Source organism: Cydia fagiglandana, chromosome 9 (genome assembly GCF_963556715.1).
Source record: "Cydia fagiglandana chromosome 9, ilCydFagi1.1, whole genome shotgun sequence".
In the NCBI taxonomy this organism is placed as follows: domain Eukaryota; kingdom Metazoa; phylum Arthropoda; class Insecta; order Lepidoptera; family Tortricidae; genus Cydia; species Cydia fagiglandana.
This window is the reverse complement of record NC_085940.1, coordinates 4,755,194-4,773,722: the sequence shown is the minus strand read 5'-3', so window position 1 is coordinate 4,773,722 and position 18,529 is coordinate 4,755,194. Positions and strand designations below refer to the sequence as shown.

General features: G+C 38.0%; 1 protein-coding gene and 1 long non-coding RNA gene across 2 annotated transcripts in view; both read right to left on the bottom strand.

The window, feature by feature from the left end:
• LOC134667223 (uncharacterized) overlaps positions 1-18,529 on the bottom strand; it is a 470,671-nt gene that overhangs the window by 233,228 nt on the left and 218,914 nt on the right. The window lies entirely within an intron of this gene.
• LOC134667134 (protein yellow-like) lies at positions 3,242-5,189 on the bottom strand. Its single transcript, XM_063524419.1, has one exon. It carries the CDS (start codon positions 5,119-5,121, stop codon positions 3,793-3,795), a length of 1,329 nt encoding a protein of 442 aa, XP_063380489.1. The 5' UTR covers positions 5,122-5,189; the 3' UTR covers positions 3,242-3,792.

Sequence of the window (18,529 nt, the reverse complement as noted above, 5' to 3'; positions counted from 1 at the left end):
ACTGAGAATTGACGGCTCGACTCGGGAAATGAATTAGACACTCACTATACTTCGTTTTTTTTTGCATTAGAAATTAGGTAAACAATCTTGATGTGTCTTTTAATTGAAAAACACATTTTAAAAATAAGTTACGGCAAATATGTAACAATTATGAATCTAATACGATCATTTATATTCTTCTGCTTTCATAAGTAATAGTTATTGATTTTTAAAAAGCGTTTTTCAATTAAAAGACATGCCAAGATCGCTTACCTTCTTTCAAGTTCTTTCTAATGCTAAAAAAACGAACTATAGATTATGAAATAGTAAAGATATGTGACGTTCCACTGCATAAGATACCTTATGGTGGTTGGTGCCGCGATTCGAGAAATGAAATAGAGATTCATTAAATATGAAATAGTGAAGATATGTGACGTTCCACCGAAAAAGGTACCTAATGGCGACCGGCGCTTACGTCGCATAGCGCCGCAATAATATTAGAGCGGCGTTAATAATAGAGTAAGCGCCAACCGCCATAAGGTACCTTTACTAGTGGGACGTCACATATCTTTACTATATCATATCTAGTTAATTTTTTACTTTTTAACTTTTACCCAAAAAGGGACCGTGTAATTAAATTACTGTAAAGAAAAAAAAAACCAAGAAGAGAAAACAAAACACGGGAAACAAAGCTTAATAATAATAATCTAGTTAATCTCTAATTCATTTCCCGAATCGCGCCGTGAGAATGTTATCGATTATTATGTAGTCATAAATTATAGGTAGGTACAAACAGCAAGGGTCTTAACTGTCCATCGGTGGACCTTATGTTTAATAAGGTTTACGAACTGTTAACAGTGTGGGCGATGGCAGGCGTGGCTCACTCCGCGATTTCGTCGGTTTGCTACAGGTAGCTAAAAGTGCATCCGTTCGTCCCCAATTTTGGGGTTTGCCATAAGCCGCGCGTGGCGCTGTCGCCACCTAGCGGCCATATCTGTGCTGATCGTAACAGACGCGTTTTGTTAGAGAGTGAGTCTTCTGTACCTAGTACTATTATTTATTTTGTGGCAGTGAGCTGCGAAATCGCATGGAGAAATTGTGAATGAATTCATTGATAAAGTCGCCATGCACTTTTGCAGCTGATAGTACGTTAGGTACGTTACGTTCGTTTGAACAATGATTGCCGCAATTTTGTGTAACAGTTTTCTGTGTTAGTTTATATAACTCCACATTATTGGTTTAATAATTATAAACGTAAGTAAATTAACAGAACCGTCTTGGGGATATCTTTCCGCTATAGTTAGTTATTATTTTTTCCGATTTTCAGTACCCACAGAAAGAACACATTTTTACAACTGAGAATAAGTTTATTAATTTTATTGTTCGTTATGTTGACGTTATATACCTTCTTGACTAAATTAGGGTAACATTCCATTTCCAACGACAGCTGCACTACTGTTCATTATACTATGGAAATTGACAATGACAGCGACGCGTTCAGTACCAGTGGTGCAGCTGCGGTTAGAAATGGAATGTTACGCTTATCCTTTTCGTTATCAGCCTAGAGGTAAATACATATTAAGTAGGTACCTACAACTTTTACATGTTGGCAACTCCAACAGTAATATAAGTCATTCATTCATGCAATTCATTCTACTCGGTTACCAATGTAAACGGTTTACAACAGCGGTTTATAACATCAAATTAATTTCACCTATGTGCTCATGGTGCTTTTATTAATTAAATACAAATATTGTGACCGCAAGTCGATTTTTTCTTCGCCCATATAGAACCAGCCACTAGAGCCTCCGCTGAACAGTACATGTCTCCTGTGGGACAGATAATAAATAAATAAATATTATAGGACATTCTTACACAGATTGACTAAGTCCCACAGTAAGCTCAAGAAGGCTTGTGTTGTGGGTACTCAGACAACGATATATATAATATACAAATACTTAAATACATAGAAAACACCCATGACTCAGGAACAAATATCTGTATCATCATACAAATAAATGCCCTTACTAGGATTCGAACCCAGGACCATCGCAGCTTCGCAGGCAGGGTCACTACCCACTAGGCCAGACCGGTCGTCAAACTAACTAAAGATAACTTCTGGTCGAGCGGTGAAATAAAATGGATTGATGGTGGAATGGATGGATGGAGTGGATGGTGGAATGGAATGGGTGGAAATGGATGGATAGATTCTGCGGAACATCGACTGAATTCTTTTGCGATTGACATGGTTAGTTACATTGTCAATAGCAAAAAATATGTTCAGAATCCACATTTTCTTCGCTTGACTTCACCCATTACCATTGCCTTTTTTTGAATAAATACATGCCTTTTCAGTGAAGTGTGGAAGTAACGCAATATCGTTTACCTACGATCAATTAGCAAGAAGCAACATTCAGTGTTGGCTAACAACTTTTTATAGGCGAATGGTAAGGTGGTTGGCTCTTCAGACACCTGCCGCTATGTCAAATTATTTGTGCAAATACTCACGTGCCTAAGTGTGGTATTCCACCTGTCTAATTTCTTTGTCCAATGTGTATTGCGTCTCACATCTTGCTTTAACGAGAGAGTAAGATCCTATTCACATTGGACAAAGAAATTGGATAGGTGGAATACCACCCTAAGAGGCCAATTCGAACGTACACTGATATCAGACTGACATATAACTGCAAGGTACATTATATAAGTTTCGATTGACTTTTTATATTAACGATTGTCATCTTGGCTAGCCCCCAGACAGGCGCTCCTAATAACTAGGCAACGATTTCTCCCAAGAGCAGGAATGCCTAAAAAGAAATAGGAATAGAATTGTGAAGGTATATATCTAATTATAAGTATACAAAATATGGTTGATATTTACGTACACACGGAAATCTTTATTATTTTGGTAGGTAGTGTTCCAACCCGATTTACTTCCGTGAAGATATTTTGATGGTGTTACTGGTTATATGGCATATTAATAAGTAGTTACATAAAAGTGATCAATAAAAAAACGGCAATGCAATCAAAACATTTCAAATGTGTCCTCGAAGGTGAATTTATAGCAAAGCCCGAATAACAACCCAAGGATACATTGTGGTATATCACAGTACCTCAATACAACGACCACCTATGTAATTATGATACTCATTAAAATTTCAAATGTCATTAGACTCGTCAGTAGATTACTTATAGTATTATCTCAAAGTTTACACGAGAGCAACGTTCATCAACAGACGAGCAATAAAAACAGCAAACACAATAATACGATAAACACGTTTATTATTTAAAAATTAAACATACAGTCACGTTCACGCCTCATTCTTACAATTTTAGTTACAATAACCTATCAAATGTATCTATTGTTATTTTACACAATCAGGTATTATATACCATTTATATTATACACTCCGAGAACTTTAAATTGAGGTACATATCATTTTAAATGGTAATATTTCATATATATTATGTATGTGTTAATGAATAAATATTACGCATACGAAACGCCTTAACTAAATACAAAGAGCTGGAATGTTAATTGTTCGAGTCGCGGGCGCAGCTTTGGCAATGCGTCCCCGACCTATCGTCGGGGAGCCTCTTCTTCACGACTCTAACCTGTCTAAAGGTCACCAATGTTGTATTGTACACCTAAATCTATAAATAATATTAATTCGTCAAGATATGCACAGCTTTCATTCACATTATCACTGGGTCGACCGCGCGGTCAAGGTAACCTTAATATTTGGTAACGATACGCATCAGTCAGAGCGGCGCACAATGCATCACGGTCAGGGCCGGACGCGGGTCGCGCGCGCACTAGGCCAGCAGGTGCGCCAGCGCCGCCAGCAGCAGCGCCGCGGCCAGCGCGCGCAGCGGCGCCGCGCCGCCCGGCAGCCCCGGCGGCGTCACCTCCTCCCCGAACACGTAGCTCTTCGACCCCGTGTGCGACTTCAGAATCCTGTAGTTCACATCACTTAGCAAAACTTCGTTCTTCATGAAATTAAATAGCCTGTTTACTATTACGTAAACGTTGCCGTGGTCGTCGAAAGCGAATCGGTCCACCCACTGAATGTAGTTGGCGTCGCGGGCGATCGTCCTCTGCCCGTGCTGGAAGGGCAGGCTCGTGTTCCACTCCGCGATGGTAGAGTTGCCCACCAAGCCGAAGTAGAGTACGCCGTTTGCGTCCATTTTCATACCATCCGTCTGGGAAGCTTTAGTTCCGAGATCGACTACATATGGTCGTAGAGCGCCGTCGCTTTGTCCAATAGTTTCATTTCGCAAAACTGAGGCATTGATGGCGTACATGTGGAAGCTAGACAGCGGGCAGTAGTAGATGGTGCGGTCGACCGTGTCGCCGGCGAGGAACTGGGGTCCGAGCGCGATGCTGTCCACGTTGACCGGCAGGTCCACCGTGGTGCCGTTGATGCGGAAAGTGGTCGCTTCGGGAACGGCGGACATTGAATGGGAATCACGCACTTTCCACGACTTCTTGTCACTGCGACGGAAAACTATAATACCCGGATCGGTAGCACTGTTATCCGTAATGTAAGCATAGTCTCCATCGCGACGGTTATCAACGACGAGATCATTTAGATACGTGCTAGAGCTGTCCACTGGACTTAACAGGAATCGCTGCATCTCATTTTTGCCGGTTTTAAGGTCGATGAGCACGATGGACGGCGGGCACTTGGAGTCTGGCTTGTCGGTGAGCGTGTTGACGCGGCCGTTATCTAGGACCCACAGGATCCCGTTGCGGTCGACCTGCACGTTCTGCACGAACTGCAGCGCCTGGCAGTCGCCGACCTTGTTGGCGTCCCAGCTAGGGAACGGGCGCAGCTTGGGCGCCGTGTCGCTCTGAACCACCGGGATCGTCGCGAGAGTCGCCGGGACCCCTCGCATCATCCTCGGCACCGTTATGAACAGGTTTTCGCCGTAGTAGCTTATTCCAGATATTAGGACGTTCTGGGGAATATATCTGCTTGTATTGAGGTAGGCCTCCCGATCGGCCGGGGAGGCCCAGTCGAAATCGATGGCGTTCCATTCGTAGATGACGCGGAACTGTTCGCGCCTCGGGGGCGGGGGTCGCGTCTCGTTCTGGGCGGCCGCGGCGGCGACGGCGAGGGCGAGCACTGCGGCGAGAAGCATGGTCGTGGCGCGGGTGGTCGCGAGTGGCGCGGTCGGCGCGAGCGATGCGACTGAGCCGAGACCGCCGCTACCGTGCCCGCGGGCCGAGCGCGCGTGACAACACCGCGACGTCACTGCCGACTAACAAACAAAACAAACGGACCCCAAGCAACAGACGCACTTCATTTCTGTGTCTACTGACTTTGTTTTGCGCGGGGCATTATAATAACAGCTCTAACATTATAACAAGCTCAGTCAGCTTCCATTCTTAATAGATTATCTCTTTGTAAAATTATTAAAAGCTGCGAAATATTTGTCCGTATTATGTCCACCACAGGACAGGCTTTGCCTAGTGTGGTGGCTAGCATAAATGTAATATTGTTATAATTTTATTTCCGAAATAAAACATTTGTATTTGTATTTGTATTTTTTTATTCTTACAAAATGTTTAAATGCATGTAGAAACTTACGTAAAAATCTCTAATGTATTCAAATGTAGTTTCCGGGTAGGGTTTTGCAAGGTCGCGATTCTCACCCCATCCAGACGAAGGGTCGGCTGTCTGGGAGAGGGTCTAACAATCGATTCAATTGGATTTACTCGTTAGGGTACTTTAGAATTAGTTTACTTCACGGATATGAGGTCACTGCAGTACATTGTATCTAAGTTCTATTTTGAATTCAAACGGCGATGTCATTGGAATACTTAATTTATAACAACTAACATAATGAAAGAATTCGTACAATGATAGTAGCGTTGTAGCTAACATTAGAGTACCTATTTTTAATATGATTCTAATAAAACAAAAATACCTACATAAATGGTACCCACCGTTTATAGGTTCGCGTTTTCAGGATTAGTCCCGTAGTAAAAGTTGCTCAGTATAATCCCAAAACGGCCCTGACTCCATAGTCAGTCCCATGAATGCAGTTATTTTTAGCCACCTTCTATGGGAACCCCGGAATTTCATAACAAATGTTATAAGTTAAAAAAATCATAACTCGAAGACTACGCCAAATCGGCTAACATACTTGGGGTATATTCTGATACGACGTGAGGAATCCGAAAAAAGTTTTTTGACATTAAGGTTTGGACCACTCTGTATAAAAATATAACGGAGACTAGGTTATCTAATGACACCTTCACTCATTAATTAAGCCATTAAATACTGTAGCGCGTGTCAAAAAAGATGCAAACAAGTATTATAGCGATATGGAAATTTAATATCATAATATTTATTTAGAGCTCATACATTTTTAGGGTTCCGTACCCAAAGGGTAAAACGGGACCCTATTACTAAGACTTCGCTGTCCGTCCGTCTGTCCGTCTGTCTGTCACCAGGCTGTATCTCACGAACCGTGATAGCTAGACAGTTGAAATTTTCACAGATGATGTATTTCTGTTGCCGCTATAACAACAAATACTAAAAACAGAATAAAATAAAGTATTAAGTGGGGCTCCCATACAGCAAACGTGATTTTTGACCAAAGTTAAGCAACGTCGGGCGTGGTCAGTACTTGGATGGATGACCGTTTTCTTTTTGCATTTTTTTCCGTTTTTTTTTGCTTCATGGTACGGAACCCATCGTGCGCGAGTCCTACTCGCACTTGCCCGGTTTTTTCTCTTTCGGTACTCGTACCATACTATAAGATTAATTGAACATTTCAAAAAATGTTAGAGTGACTTTTTAAATGCGCAGTTCCCAGCCGATTTCATTGTAACTTTGATCACTTTTTTATTAAAATCATTTTGGAAATGCTCAATTATTAATTATGTAACCTTCGATAACATCGAGGGTATACCAACATATTTTTTTAGATATAAGATTTACAAATAATCCTATATTCATTCACGCACTCGCATTAAAACGGTTTCATTGTTAGTAAACTCGTACACATAAGAAAAATAAACCTGTTGTTCTAAAGATAATAAACATTGTTATGTTTGGTTGAATAGTGAATAAATCAATGTTTATGTTATTGGAACTAGTGACAAATGTTCCAATGATAGCAAAGAAAAAATCTAGCGCATTGTATTGTGCGTTTCAACTTTTTTTTTAACGGAGGTATCGAGTCAAATTTTCGTCAGTTATTTAAGTCATACCTAGCAATGCACGCACGAGAACTTTCCAAAGTTGCGAAACTTTCCACATGAGAATTTCTCGGTAACTTCTGAGAATGTTCTCGAGAACGAGAATTTATTTATTTATCGTAGTTTATACCATGAATATTCACGATAGTTTAGGTGTAGTCCTTACCCCCAGAAAATTTCGGCTTTCGGTCGTCCGCTTCCGGTCAGAAAAATGTATGACGGCCCGGCCAAACGGTCAGACTTAGGTGGGGGGTGCTCGACCAAATATCATAGAGGGACCCTGGCAGTTTTTGACGCCGCCATTTTTTTTTCAATATGGCCGACTTTTTTTTTACTTTTTTAATTTTGTCCTAGCGCGCTGAAATTTTGCTCACGGAATCTCGGGGTCCCCTAAATACGTATGAAAATTTTTTTTTTGGAAAAATGCTACTATTGCGGGAAAACTGGCCACTTTTATTTTGTATGGCAACTTTTAAACGGTGCGTGATAGGTGGGGGGTGCTCGACCAAATGTCATAGAGGGCCCCGAGACAAAACAAACTGCATTAAAAAAAATCAAAATGGCCGACTTTTTTTTTAATTTTTTCAGTTTGATCCGAGCGCGCTGAGATTTGGCATAGCGGGAGATAGAGGCCTCTAGATTCTAATGAAAAAAAAAAATTTTTTTAGAAAAAATTGTCAAAAGTCGAAATGTTCTCTGAAATACAGTGAGAATTATTGGTAAACTTATCACATCAACAAAATAGCTAACTGTAATAGACAATAATATATGCATAATAATATTTAGTTTTAAGTTATGCCTATTTAAACTTTATTTCAAGTATATTCTCTTGTTTAAACAATAATTTCCATATTGCAGGAATGTTCTCTGTCTCGAGAACGTTTCCGCTTTTTGGGAATGTTCTGCAATTTGTACATTGCTAAAACCTCCATTCACCATTAAATTCCATCAAATCTACCACTGTGTTGCCAGTAAAATGAAACGTTTTATTAATAGTAAATAAGTATATCATCAGCGGAAGAATGCACATAAGTAAATAATTTACTATTAATTTTAAATACAATATTTAAATGCTTATTTTAAATAATCAGTGTTCTAAAAAAAGCTGTTCCATTAATTAATATTGAATTATAACTATTTTGAGGTAGAAAAGTTCGTATTGAATTGGTAACACTTCAGGTCTAAACAACATTTGGTATTCCGTTTTAATACAATAACATTATCGTCTTACGATGTGCGTATATTTTTATACCTTAAAACGTAAATTCGAAAACGACAAGTACAGGATAGTGTGAAACAGCCTTATGGGTACCATGATGGATTTATGGCGGCCATGACACTTACTTGTCAAGTCAAGTTGTCACTTCATTCGGCATCTGACGTCTGTTTTGAGCGCTCGAATGTTTTCCTATCTCGTCGTGGTGATATCCTTTGTTAAGTTTTTGTTTCTTGTTAAGTTTGTGCTGTTTCTTTTTGTTGATACTAATACTGTGTTAAGTTTGTACCGCGAACGTGAGTTTTGCTTTTACGAAAGCAAAATGGAACCTGTGGCAGGTCCCTCTCACTTGAAGGAGAATATTTCTCTTTCCCCTATAAATATTTACTATATAAATAAAAAAAATATCTAAGAGTCGAAATATAGGCGACACATTTAACGAAAGCCCTGCATTAATGTCGTTGGCTGCGTTTCAGTAAAGGTATAAAAAATGGAGTCTATATTTTGACGTAGCTTCCATATTCCATACAAAAAGGGATTTTATTAAGTACGTTCTTTACCTTCATTTATATAATTATATTTTATATTATCACAAAAAGGTTGGTGACATCTGATCCGTCATACTGACGTTGACAGATGTCATTGTGACAGTGACAGTTCTTGGTAGATTTGATGGAATTTAATGGTGAATGGAGGTTTAGACTCATACCGCGGCGTGGGGGCGGCGGTTTTGGGTATAAATTGAAATAAAAAAGGCTTGTGCACAAATCACGCGAGGTTCGATTCGAGGGCTGGGTCAAAAAGGAGCCGGAAATACCTAGCGTGATTTGTGCACAGCCCCAAAAATCTAGTGCGTTTGAACTTCATTTGTAGCGAGTCAAATACTAATATTCGTCAATTATTTAAGTATGTAATGTTTATTTTCGAGTAACCTTTCAAGAGTCGTGATCCAAAAGATACGCCAAGCTACTCTGGTAGCGCTTCGCCGTAGCCTTAGTAGGTAAATAGTCCTAATGCAGCCCCAATTACATCTTGGCAAGACTTTAATCTGTTTTTTTTTTATATTTAAATATTATTAAAAGAGAAGTTACATTAATTATTGTTACTTATCTGCCAAACTGCGTAGCAATTAATAATTACAGGATTAAACGAACTTACCTGAAGTGAAGTTCTATCCTGATTATATGAAGTACTTAGTCCGTGGTAAACTAATGTAGTTGTCTTCAGTTCTGCCATAGAACGTCGCGAATTTAAGAGCTAGAAAGAAAAAGAAAAAACCCAGCCGCTGGCAACATTATGTCAGTAAGTTTAGAGCTAAATCGAGAGGCTAACAAGGGAAGAAGTTAGCATGGGATGAATGTTAACTTGGGAGGGAGGGAAGCTCCTACCACGGACTAAGTACTTCATATAATCAGGATAGAACTTCACTTCAGGTAAGTTCGTTTAATCCTGTAATTATATTTGTACTTAGTCCGTGGTAAACTAATGTAGATGTTTAGAGAATTTAACATCAATAAATAACTTGTAATGATATAACGTTTAGCCTCTCAGGAACATACTTGTGTCCCATATTCATAATATATAAATATTGAAAAACACAGTTAAGAAACAAGTGTAAACTTATTATTAACCAAATTATGGAATTGCATTATGGAATTAATAACAGACCTAATGATAGTTTTCGAGAACTCTGGATCTTTGGAAATATCCCATCATCATCAAGCATGGCTCATGAGAGCCTGCTTTGAAATATCTGTAACTACCTACTAATCAAACGTCTAATTATCATTATAAAATTGGTTATTATTCAGGCATAATATGTAAGGGAAAGCTTTGATATAATATACGAGTACCTTTCAATGACCTAGCTGAGATTCATTGTTCTCTTTAAGCTCTAGAAAGGTACCTCGCTATTACAGACTTAATGTCTGTAAGACAAGGCAAAGCGTGAGTAATTACATGACATTACTAAGTATCATGAGTTGCCTAAATAATTTGCGTGCTCATACTATAACCAAATTAGTTTGTACCTAATTTATTCTAGTTCTGGAATAATCAAATTACACACACAAAAATTATTTAAAGTTTGTAAATTTCTGTACCTATTTACATTTTATTTAGTAATAAAATATTTTTACCTTTTAGTAATAATATTTAGTTGTACAGTTACTGTAGGTAGGTAAATCGTAAGTTATGTATTTAAATACTATAATTTGTTTTTGTCATTTGGACCAAGGCGCGCCTTGAAAAACAATAATTACTATTTATCATTCATCTGCACTCTTGTTGTTGAAGTCAATCATACTATCCTTTGTCTCTCTCACACGCTTTATTATAATTACCATAATTATACAGATTTAATTTTATTCAATAAGTTAGTACCAATTATAACTGTCAGGTCACTAACTGTTGACAAGACTTAATTATGAAATGGTGAATTAACAACATTGTATTATATGTAAATGTAAGTATATATGTTAAGTCAAAACTCTCCTTGTACTTTCAAACCGATCCCAATTTAATTTTGTGTTTGTCTACAATTAAATTAAATAATTATCAAGTACTATACGTTGCTCCATTCGTCACAAATATTGTGAATGCGGCTAATCATGGATATGTTGGAGAGAATCATGGAATCACTAACACTTTTTCATTGCGATATTATGCGATATCTAACGCGATAAATCGTTAGTCGTAGCATTAATCCATACGGATTTAATGACTGAGAGGTAAAACGAAGTACGTCTAGTAGCGTGCGTGTGCGGCAACAGAATAAAGAATAGACCAAGTCTATGGCCGACTATGAAGTAATTACAGGTATGTATGTTAACAAGAATGAAATAAAATATAAGTTTGTCATAATTAACCCTTTAACAGGCATATCTTATTGAAAATTGTACCTTATCACTTTGACATAAGGTTTAAAATCGATGTGGTAAATTGGGAAATACATTCACTCAGCCTTATTAAAATCTGATGCCTTAGTTAAATATATAAATAAATATTTCATCTTCTCATAAAGGTAAGATTCTTGGATATAGAGAAAAGTATAATATGCCTAGGTCTTAACTTTCCTTGTATAATGATTTCTTGAATGATACCTTCTTATTCCATAATAATCCACCTACCAGCAAGTCATTCAGCATCTATATCTTAAGTCTCTTAATAGTTACGAGAGTGGAGATCAATATCTCAAAATTGTTATCAATCTAAAATGACTATATATATCTATAAATCCCAATCCTGTGGTGGTTACACCCTGGTTTTCCAGCTTCTTTTATAGCATGATGAAGAGTGAATCACCTTGTTTAAGATACAGATGGGACATCTCTAAGTATTATGTTATGCGTTTCCTGCTTTTTATTTTCAGGGCCATTCAATCTATATATACATAGGGCTCAGATTGTAAATACTTTGATATTTGTATCTCAAATTACTGGTTATCCTTGAATAGTTAGGGATGTTATAAAAAAGCTGTTATCATAAGAAAAGAGATGGTAAGACATTAAACATCTTCAGAACCTGATTTTTCTAATATTTTAATACACATAAATTATATATAATATGTATTCTAAATTTTATTGTTGGTATTAAATAAACACACTAATAACTAAATTAAGTAATTTAAATGTATCTCTTAGAGCCATCTTATTTAACACCTAGTCTAAGAAGCCAGGTAAATAGACGACAAAGACCCAAAATAAAGATTTATCATTGTCATCTTCAAAGATGTCATTCTTATTTGTGATGTATTGGTACATCTTCATGTGATTGTTATTTAAGTATATTATTCTTTCTCTGAGCAATTGTAATAAATATTTTATGAATGGTATATAGTCATATTTATTATATAGGACTCACATTAAAATATGTGAAGTTAGTTGGATATTTGTTATTTTCTTATTGCTATTTAATGGATTAATGTCAATATCTCCAAGGGAAAATTGGATCTTTTTGCTAACTTCCTTCTTTGCTAACTCTCCTTCTTAATGGTATGGCACATAATTCAAAAAACGGTATATAATTCACTGCTGGAACATAGTCTGCTATACATATAGGTAGATGCAAACCTACATTGCACAGTGTATTCTGTAATACCTATAGATTTTAGACACTTATCTCATTGAAGAATCAAACTTGAATAAGAAGATCTATAAACCCTAAAAGGACTGTTATATGTACTTAATACAGTTCATAAAGATAATTATAATTATTAAGGCCTAGGCAAACCTTTTTTGGTAGTTGTTTCTTAAGTGCAAGGTCCATCATATGAGTATACATTTCTATATATGTTATAATAAACTCTAGTTAGGCCCGAGAATATTATTATGATTATCTATCTTTAATTATCCTGCTTAAAATTTTTCTTGGTGTATCTACTCATGTAATAGTAATTGTGTAATATTAAAATTATACACATAAATTAAACCTTAAAGTTGAAAAACCTTATATTTCCCAATAATCCATCTTGGGTTTTCAATTTGTGTGATCAAAGTCACTTAAATAAATAGATATTTTAATAAATGTCTTATTTATGACGCCTTCTGATTGCAATATGCCCATATAGTAGGTATTATAGCATGAATCATCATATTCCAATCCACTTAAAAGTATTAAGTACTATGTTGTATTGTACTTACTATGACAGCTTGAGTCATAATACTCTGACTTATACATGTATATGTATAAGAAACTTATAAGAACCATGACACTAGTATCAGTATCTGTTCATTAAAGTACTTAAATGTTTTGAGAATTTTGCTGACATCCACATGATGGTATCTTAATACTGAGTATTTACTTACTTACCAAAATAGACTGATCCTTTAATCATTTTAATGCATGAATCAATTACCATTCAGCACTCAATACTTTGTATTTTACACAGACTCTCCACTTCTGTCGAACACCTGTCTCACAGTTTTAGGTATGTGTGTAATGTGGATGCATATAACAGATTTGTTTATGATAGATATTATCTGTATCTGAGCATATAAAAAATTGAGCTCATTATCAGACAGTGACAGCAGGGACGGTAATGTCTACCATGATAAATTTAATAGTTTTATTCAAAAGGGACTCTTTTATGTCAGTGTCCAGTCTATGTTATATTGTTTGTACTTGGTATTTCCAGCATAACATTAAACTTTGATTGTAGGTATATCCAACAAGTTTAAGTTGGGGACTTCATCTTTTTCGTTTTTCATTTGTTATTCCTCTTCTGTGGGTTCTTTTGGTCCAAAATCCAGTTTTGTAAAAAACCACTTTTAATATACTGTTTAATTAATGAAAAAACAAATTTTGAGTCTGAAGCTCACTTCAGATAATTTTATGACCAAAACTAACATTTTCTGGCACCCTAATTTAGGGCAAGGACAGATATAATAAATTTTGTATACCAGGCTCATCCAAATATATGTATCGGTAACCCAACCGTTTAGAGTTCCAACAAAAAATGGAAATGGGAATTGGTACAAGTCGATTCATCTTGGACTGAAACATCTGTTGAAATGTACTTAAGTCATCTTAGCCCAACGGGTCAGAATGAATGAGAATCAGTTCCTTGAAAAAATTAAAGGTAAGTACCTAATGGTCCTTTATTTACATACCTTGTAAATGTTATGCACTTCTCTCCCACCGGGAGGAAAACATAATATAACATATTATGTTGTAATAGTATATGTACAGATTTATACTTTATGTCTTCACTCAACGAGTGACTGAGTATATTTTATTTCTGTATCTTGTCTTCCATTGGTATTAAAGATGATGCTTTGTAAGTTTCAAAATGTGCATACTTTTCCAACGGAAAAGCACCCTTTTCCAACGGAAAAGAGTGAAAAGACGATCAGAGTAAAGTCGTGATCGTGAATAAACAATCTTCGACACTGAAGTTACTGCAACGCAGTTTTACTGAGGCCTGAGAGGTTATGATAACTTTTTTATTCATTGTTATTATCATTCGTATATGGTTACAAAAATGTTGTTTTCCACCGGAAAACAGGGCATAATATAACATACTATGCCAGTAATAGTATTTGTATGTAACAAAAACATTGTTTGGATGACGGAAACATGTCATAGCGTCATATGTAAATTACTCCAAATTTCGTAGATCTTCATATCAACTCTTCTTTTTATAGTAATTTAAACTTCCACTTATCATTTTAGACATAATAATTTTGGTCTGTATTCCTGAAATTTCACTGAAAAAACAATTTATCACACCGAAACCGGTTTCGCGAGACGTTCCGCGTTGGCGCGAAACTAAAAAACTGACATAATGTTGCCAGCGGCTGGGTTTTTTCTTTTTCTTTCTAGCTCTTAAATTCGCGACGTTCTATGGCAGAACTGAAGACAACTACATTAGTTTACCACGGACTAAGTACAAATATAATTGTTGCTGTCATCCTGACCTAGGTTCTATGTTCTATCTAGTGCCCGAAGGCTAATGGACAGGAAACCTACTTATTAAACATTTATTAGCAACGTTACGCATATATGTCATGAGCATTATTGTGCTCCGTGTGATGAGTCAGTGGTCCTGCTCAAGGTTCAAATCCTGTTCCTGACTGAGTCATCAATGGTGAAGAGTCACTTGTGTACATGATCTAATCAAAACACAAGAAAAAACGTATACAAATGTTACGGTTGACGAAATTAGGCATAAAAGGTTACACGTACATATCTCATACCGCGATCTTATAATTGTATCCCAGAGAATATTAAAATTATACACCTAACTTGGTACGACTTATACCTAATTACAATTGTAGTCACGTTACGGGCTTGATTTAGTTAAATTATGTTTTACCCTTTCTTACAAATACATAAGTCAAAATGACGATAGAGACAAACGATTCATAGCTAATTCAGGCCAGTAAGTAACGCGTTCATAATATTTATACGTACAAGTCAAACCACTTCTCATCTCTCAGGAAAGTCCTTGGTATTCGATATTGAGCTCTATTTGATCTCTAAAATATTGACTGTAGTAAACAACGGAAATAATATTGACTTAGCGCGTGTGACGGCCATATGACAGGGCCCGGACGAGTATCGATAATTAGATATACACGTTTTTGTGGGTTTAAATATATCAGCACGGTCGTGTATGTCCAGTGGCGTAGCTAGGGGGGGCGGGGGGGGCGGCGGGGGCGGTCCGCCCCGGGTGTCACCCATTTAGGGGTGACACCCGACCGTGAATATCAGTAGTAGTGCCACCTATAAAAATTCGTAAAATCATGTAAAATGAAAGCGATGGAGTAAATCCTGAGCTATTTAACATAAATTACAATTACTCTTTTTTAACCGACTTCCAAATCCCAAAGGAGGAGGTTATCAATTCGGTTGTATGTTTTTTTTTTATTTTTATTTTTTTTATTTTTTTTATTTTTTATGTTTGTTACTCCATATCTCCGTCATTACTGGACCGATTTTGAAAATTATTTTTTAGATTGAATGTATATGCATACAGATTGGTCCCGTTTCTGTCAAAACCCAGTTCTGATGATGGGTTCCATGAGGAATCGAGGGAACTCCTCAAATCTTAAAGGCATACATATAGTGATTTTTGAGTTTTTATCATCAAATCAAGCATATACATCCAAAAGAGTGACATTTGATGAAGTGGAACTGCTGATGATGATCAGAACGGAACTCCTCAACGACGCATAGTTCACGGTTGGCGATTTGTCCTCTTCGTTATGTTTGTTAAGCAAGTTCAGTTTTTAATGCACATTTTTGTCAAGCTCGAGTTCTGATGATGGGATCCATGAGGAATCGAGAGAACTCCTCAAATCTTAAAGGCATGCGTATAGAGATTTTTGTATTTACATCAGAAAATTAAGAATTTTCATTAAAAACTGTCGCATTTGATGAAGTGGAACTGCTGATGATGATCAGAACAGAACTCTTCAACGACGCATAGTTCACGTTTCGAGATTTTTCCTCTTCGTTATGTTTGTTAAGCAAGTTAAGTTTTGAATGCACATTTTTGTCAAGCTCGAGTTCTGATGATGGGATCCATAAGGAATCGAGGGAACTCCTCAAATATTAAAGGCATGCGTATAGAGATTTTTGTATTTACATCAGAAAATTAAGCATTTTCATTAAAAACTGTCGCATTTGATGAAGTGGAACTGCTGATGATGATCAGAACAGAACTCTTCAACGACGCATAGTTCACGTTTGGCGATTTTTCCTCTTCGTTATGTTTGTTAAGCAAGTTAAGTTTTTAAGCCACATTTTTGTCAAGCTCGAGTTCTGATGATGGGATCCATAAGGAATCGAGGGAACTCCTCAAATATTAAAGGCATACGTATAGATTTTTTTGTATTTTCATCATAAAATCAAGCATTTACATTAAAAACTGTCGCATTTGATGAAGTGGAACTGCTGATGATGACCAGAACAGAACTTTTCAATGACGCATGGTACACGTTTGGTGATTACGAATTTCGATTTTGACTTGGACTGGGACCCGGACTCGGACTCATACCCGGATCCGGTTCGGACCCGGACCTGGACTCGGATCCAGATTCGGAGCCGGACTCGGAACCGGACTCGGACCCGGACTCGGATCCGGACTCGGATCCGGTCTCGGACACGGACTCGGACTCGGACCCAGACTCGGACCCGGACTCGGACCCGGACTCGGACCCGGACTCGGACCCGGACTCGGACCCGGACCTTGACCCAGAAAACCACTATGATACCTTAACTAAATAAACAACTATGATTACCTACCATAAAATTAATGTAGGTATAAAGTACGATGATGCCAATCTTACTAGCCCCTCCCGCTTAAACCCCCGTACACCGCACGGGATGCGCCATTAAGTGGGTTAGGTTAGGTTTGAACTGCGATCCTCACAGAACCGAACAAGCATTAGGTTAGGTTAGAACTGCGAGCCTTACAGAAACGAAATGCTACTTGAAAAGTGGGTTTGATTAGGTTCGAACTGCGATCCGCACAGAACCGAACTGCTATCTGAGGAGTGGGTTAGGTTAGGCTAGAACTACGACCCTCATGGCTCCTCTTCACGATGGGCCAACGCATGCTAGTAGAAAAGTGGGTGGTTTTACCTCCTTTTCTACATAGTGTACCATCTACAATAATCTTTCATCGGCCCCCATGGAAGTCGGTTTTTTTTCTTAAAAATTATATTAAATATATTTTACAATTTTGATTGAATTTTGGGGTGACACCCACAATTTCCGCACCGGGTGCCACCCATGCTAGCTACGCCACTGTGTATGTCTACGTGACAGCGTGATAAAACGGCGTCCCTTCGCTTTAAATTTCCCGGTGTCAAAAAGCGATGTTTATTTTATCACGTGGATAAATCCATCAATAATACGCCTGCTGGAAAAGCGGATGAGTTTCAACTCGAAAATTAAGTACCTATTTACCTAAGGTCTATGTGGAAAAGACCATATATCAGGCAAAACTGTCTCTCTTCTGTCGCTTCTAACTCTTGCGATTGTACCTACACATACCTTCTCCAATGACAGAAGGTCGGAGAAGATGAGGAGTTCGCTGACCAACCACGCCACAATCACCACGCTTGGTATGGATATGTAATGAGGAGGGATGAACGCCATATAGGCAAAAGAATCATCATCATTATCATATCAGCCAGAGGACGTCCACTGCTCCCCATAGGCCTCCCCCAAAGAGTGCCACAATGACCGGTCTTGCGCCACCCGCATCCAGCGGACTCCCGCGACCTTCACCAGGTCATCAGTCTACCTTGTGGGGGGTCTACCCACGCTGCGCCTTCCGGTACGTGGTCGCCACTCGAGAACCTTTCTGCCCCAACGGCCATCGGTTCTACGGGCAATGTGCCCCGCCCACTTAAGTTTAGCGATTCGGAGGGCTTCATCGGTTACTTTGGTTCTGCTGCAGATGGCCTCATTTCTGATGCGATCTCGCAGAGAGACTCCAAGCATAGCCCTGTCCATTGCTCTTTGGGTGACTTTGAGTCTTCTTATGAGGCACAGTAAGCAAAAGAATAATGAATGTTGATGGACGGAGAGCAGACCCAAAAAATATAGATGGATTGTGTGAAAGAGGATATGAGAAAGAAAGGAGTGAGTGCAGAGGTGACGAAAGATAGAGG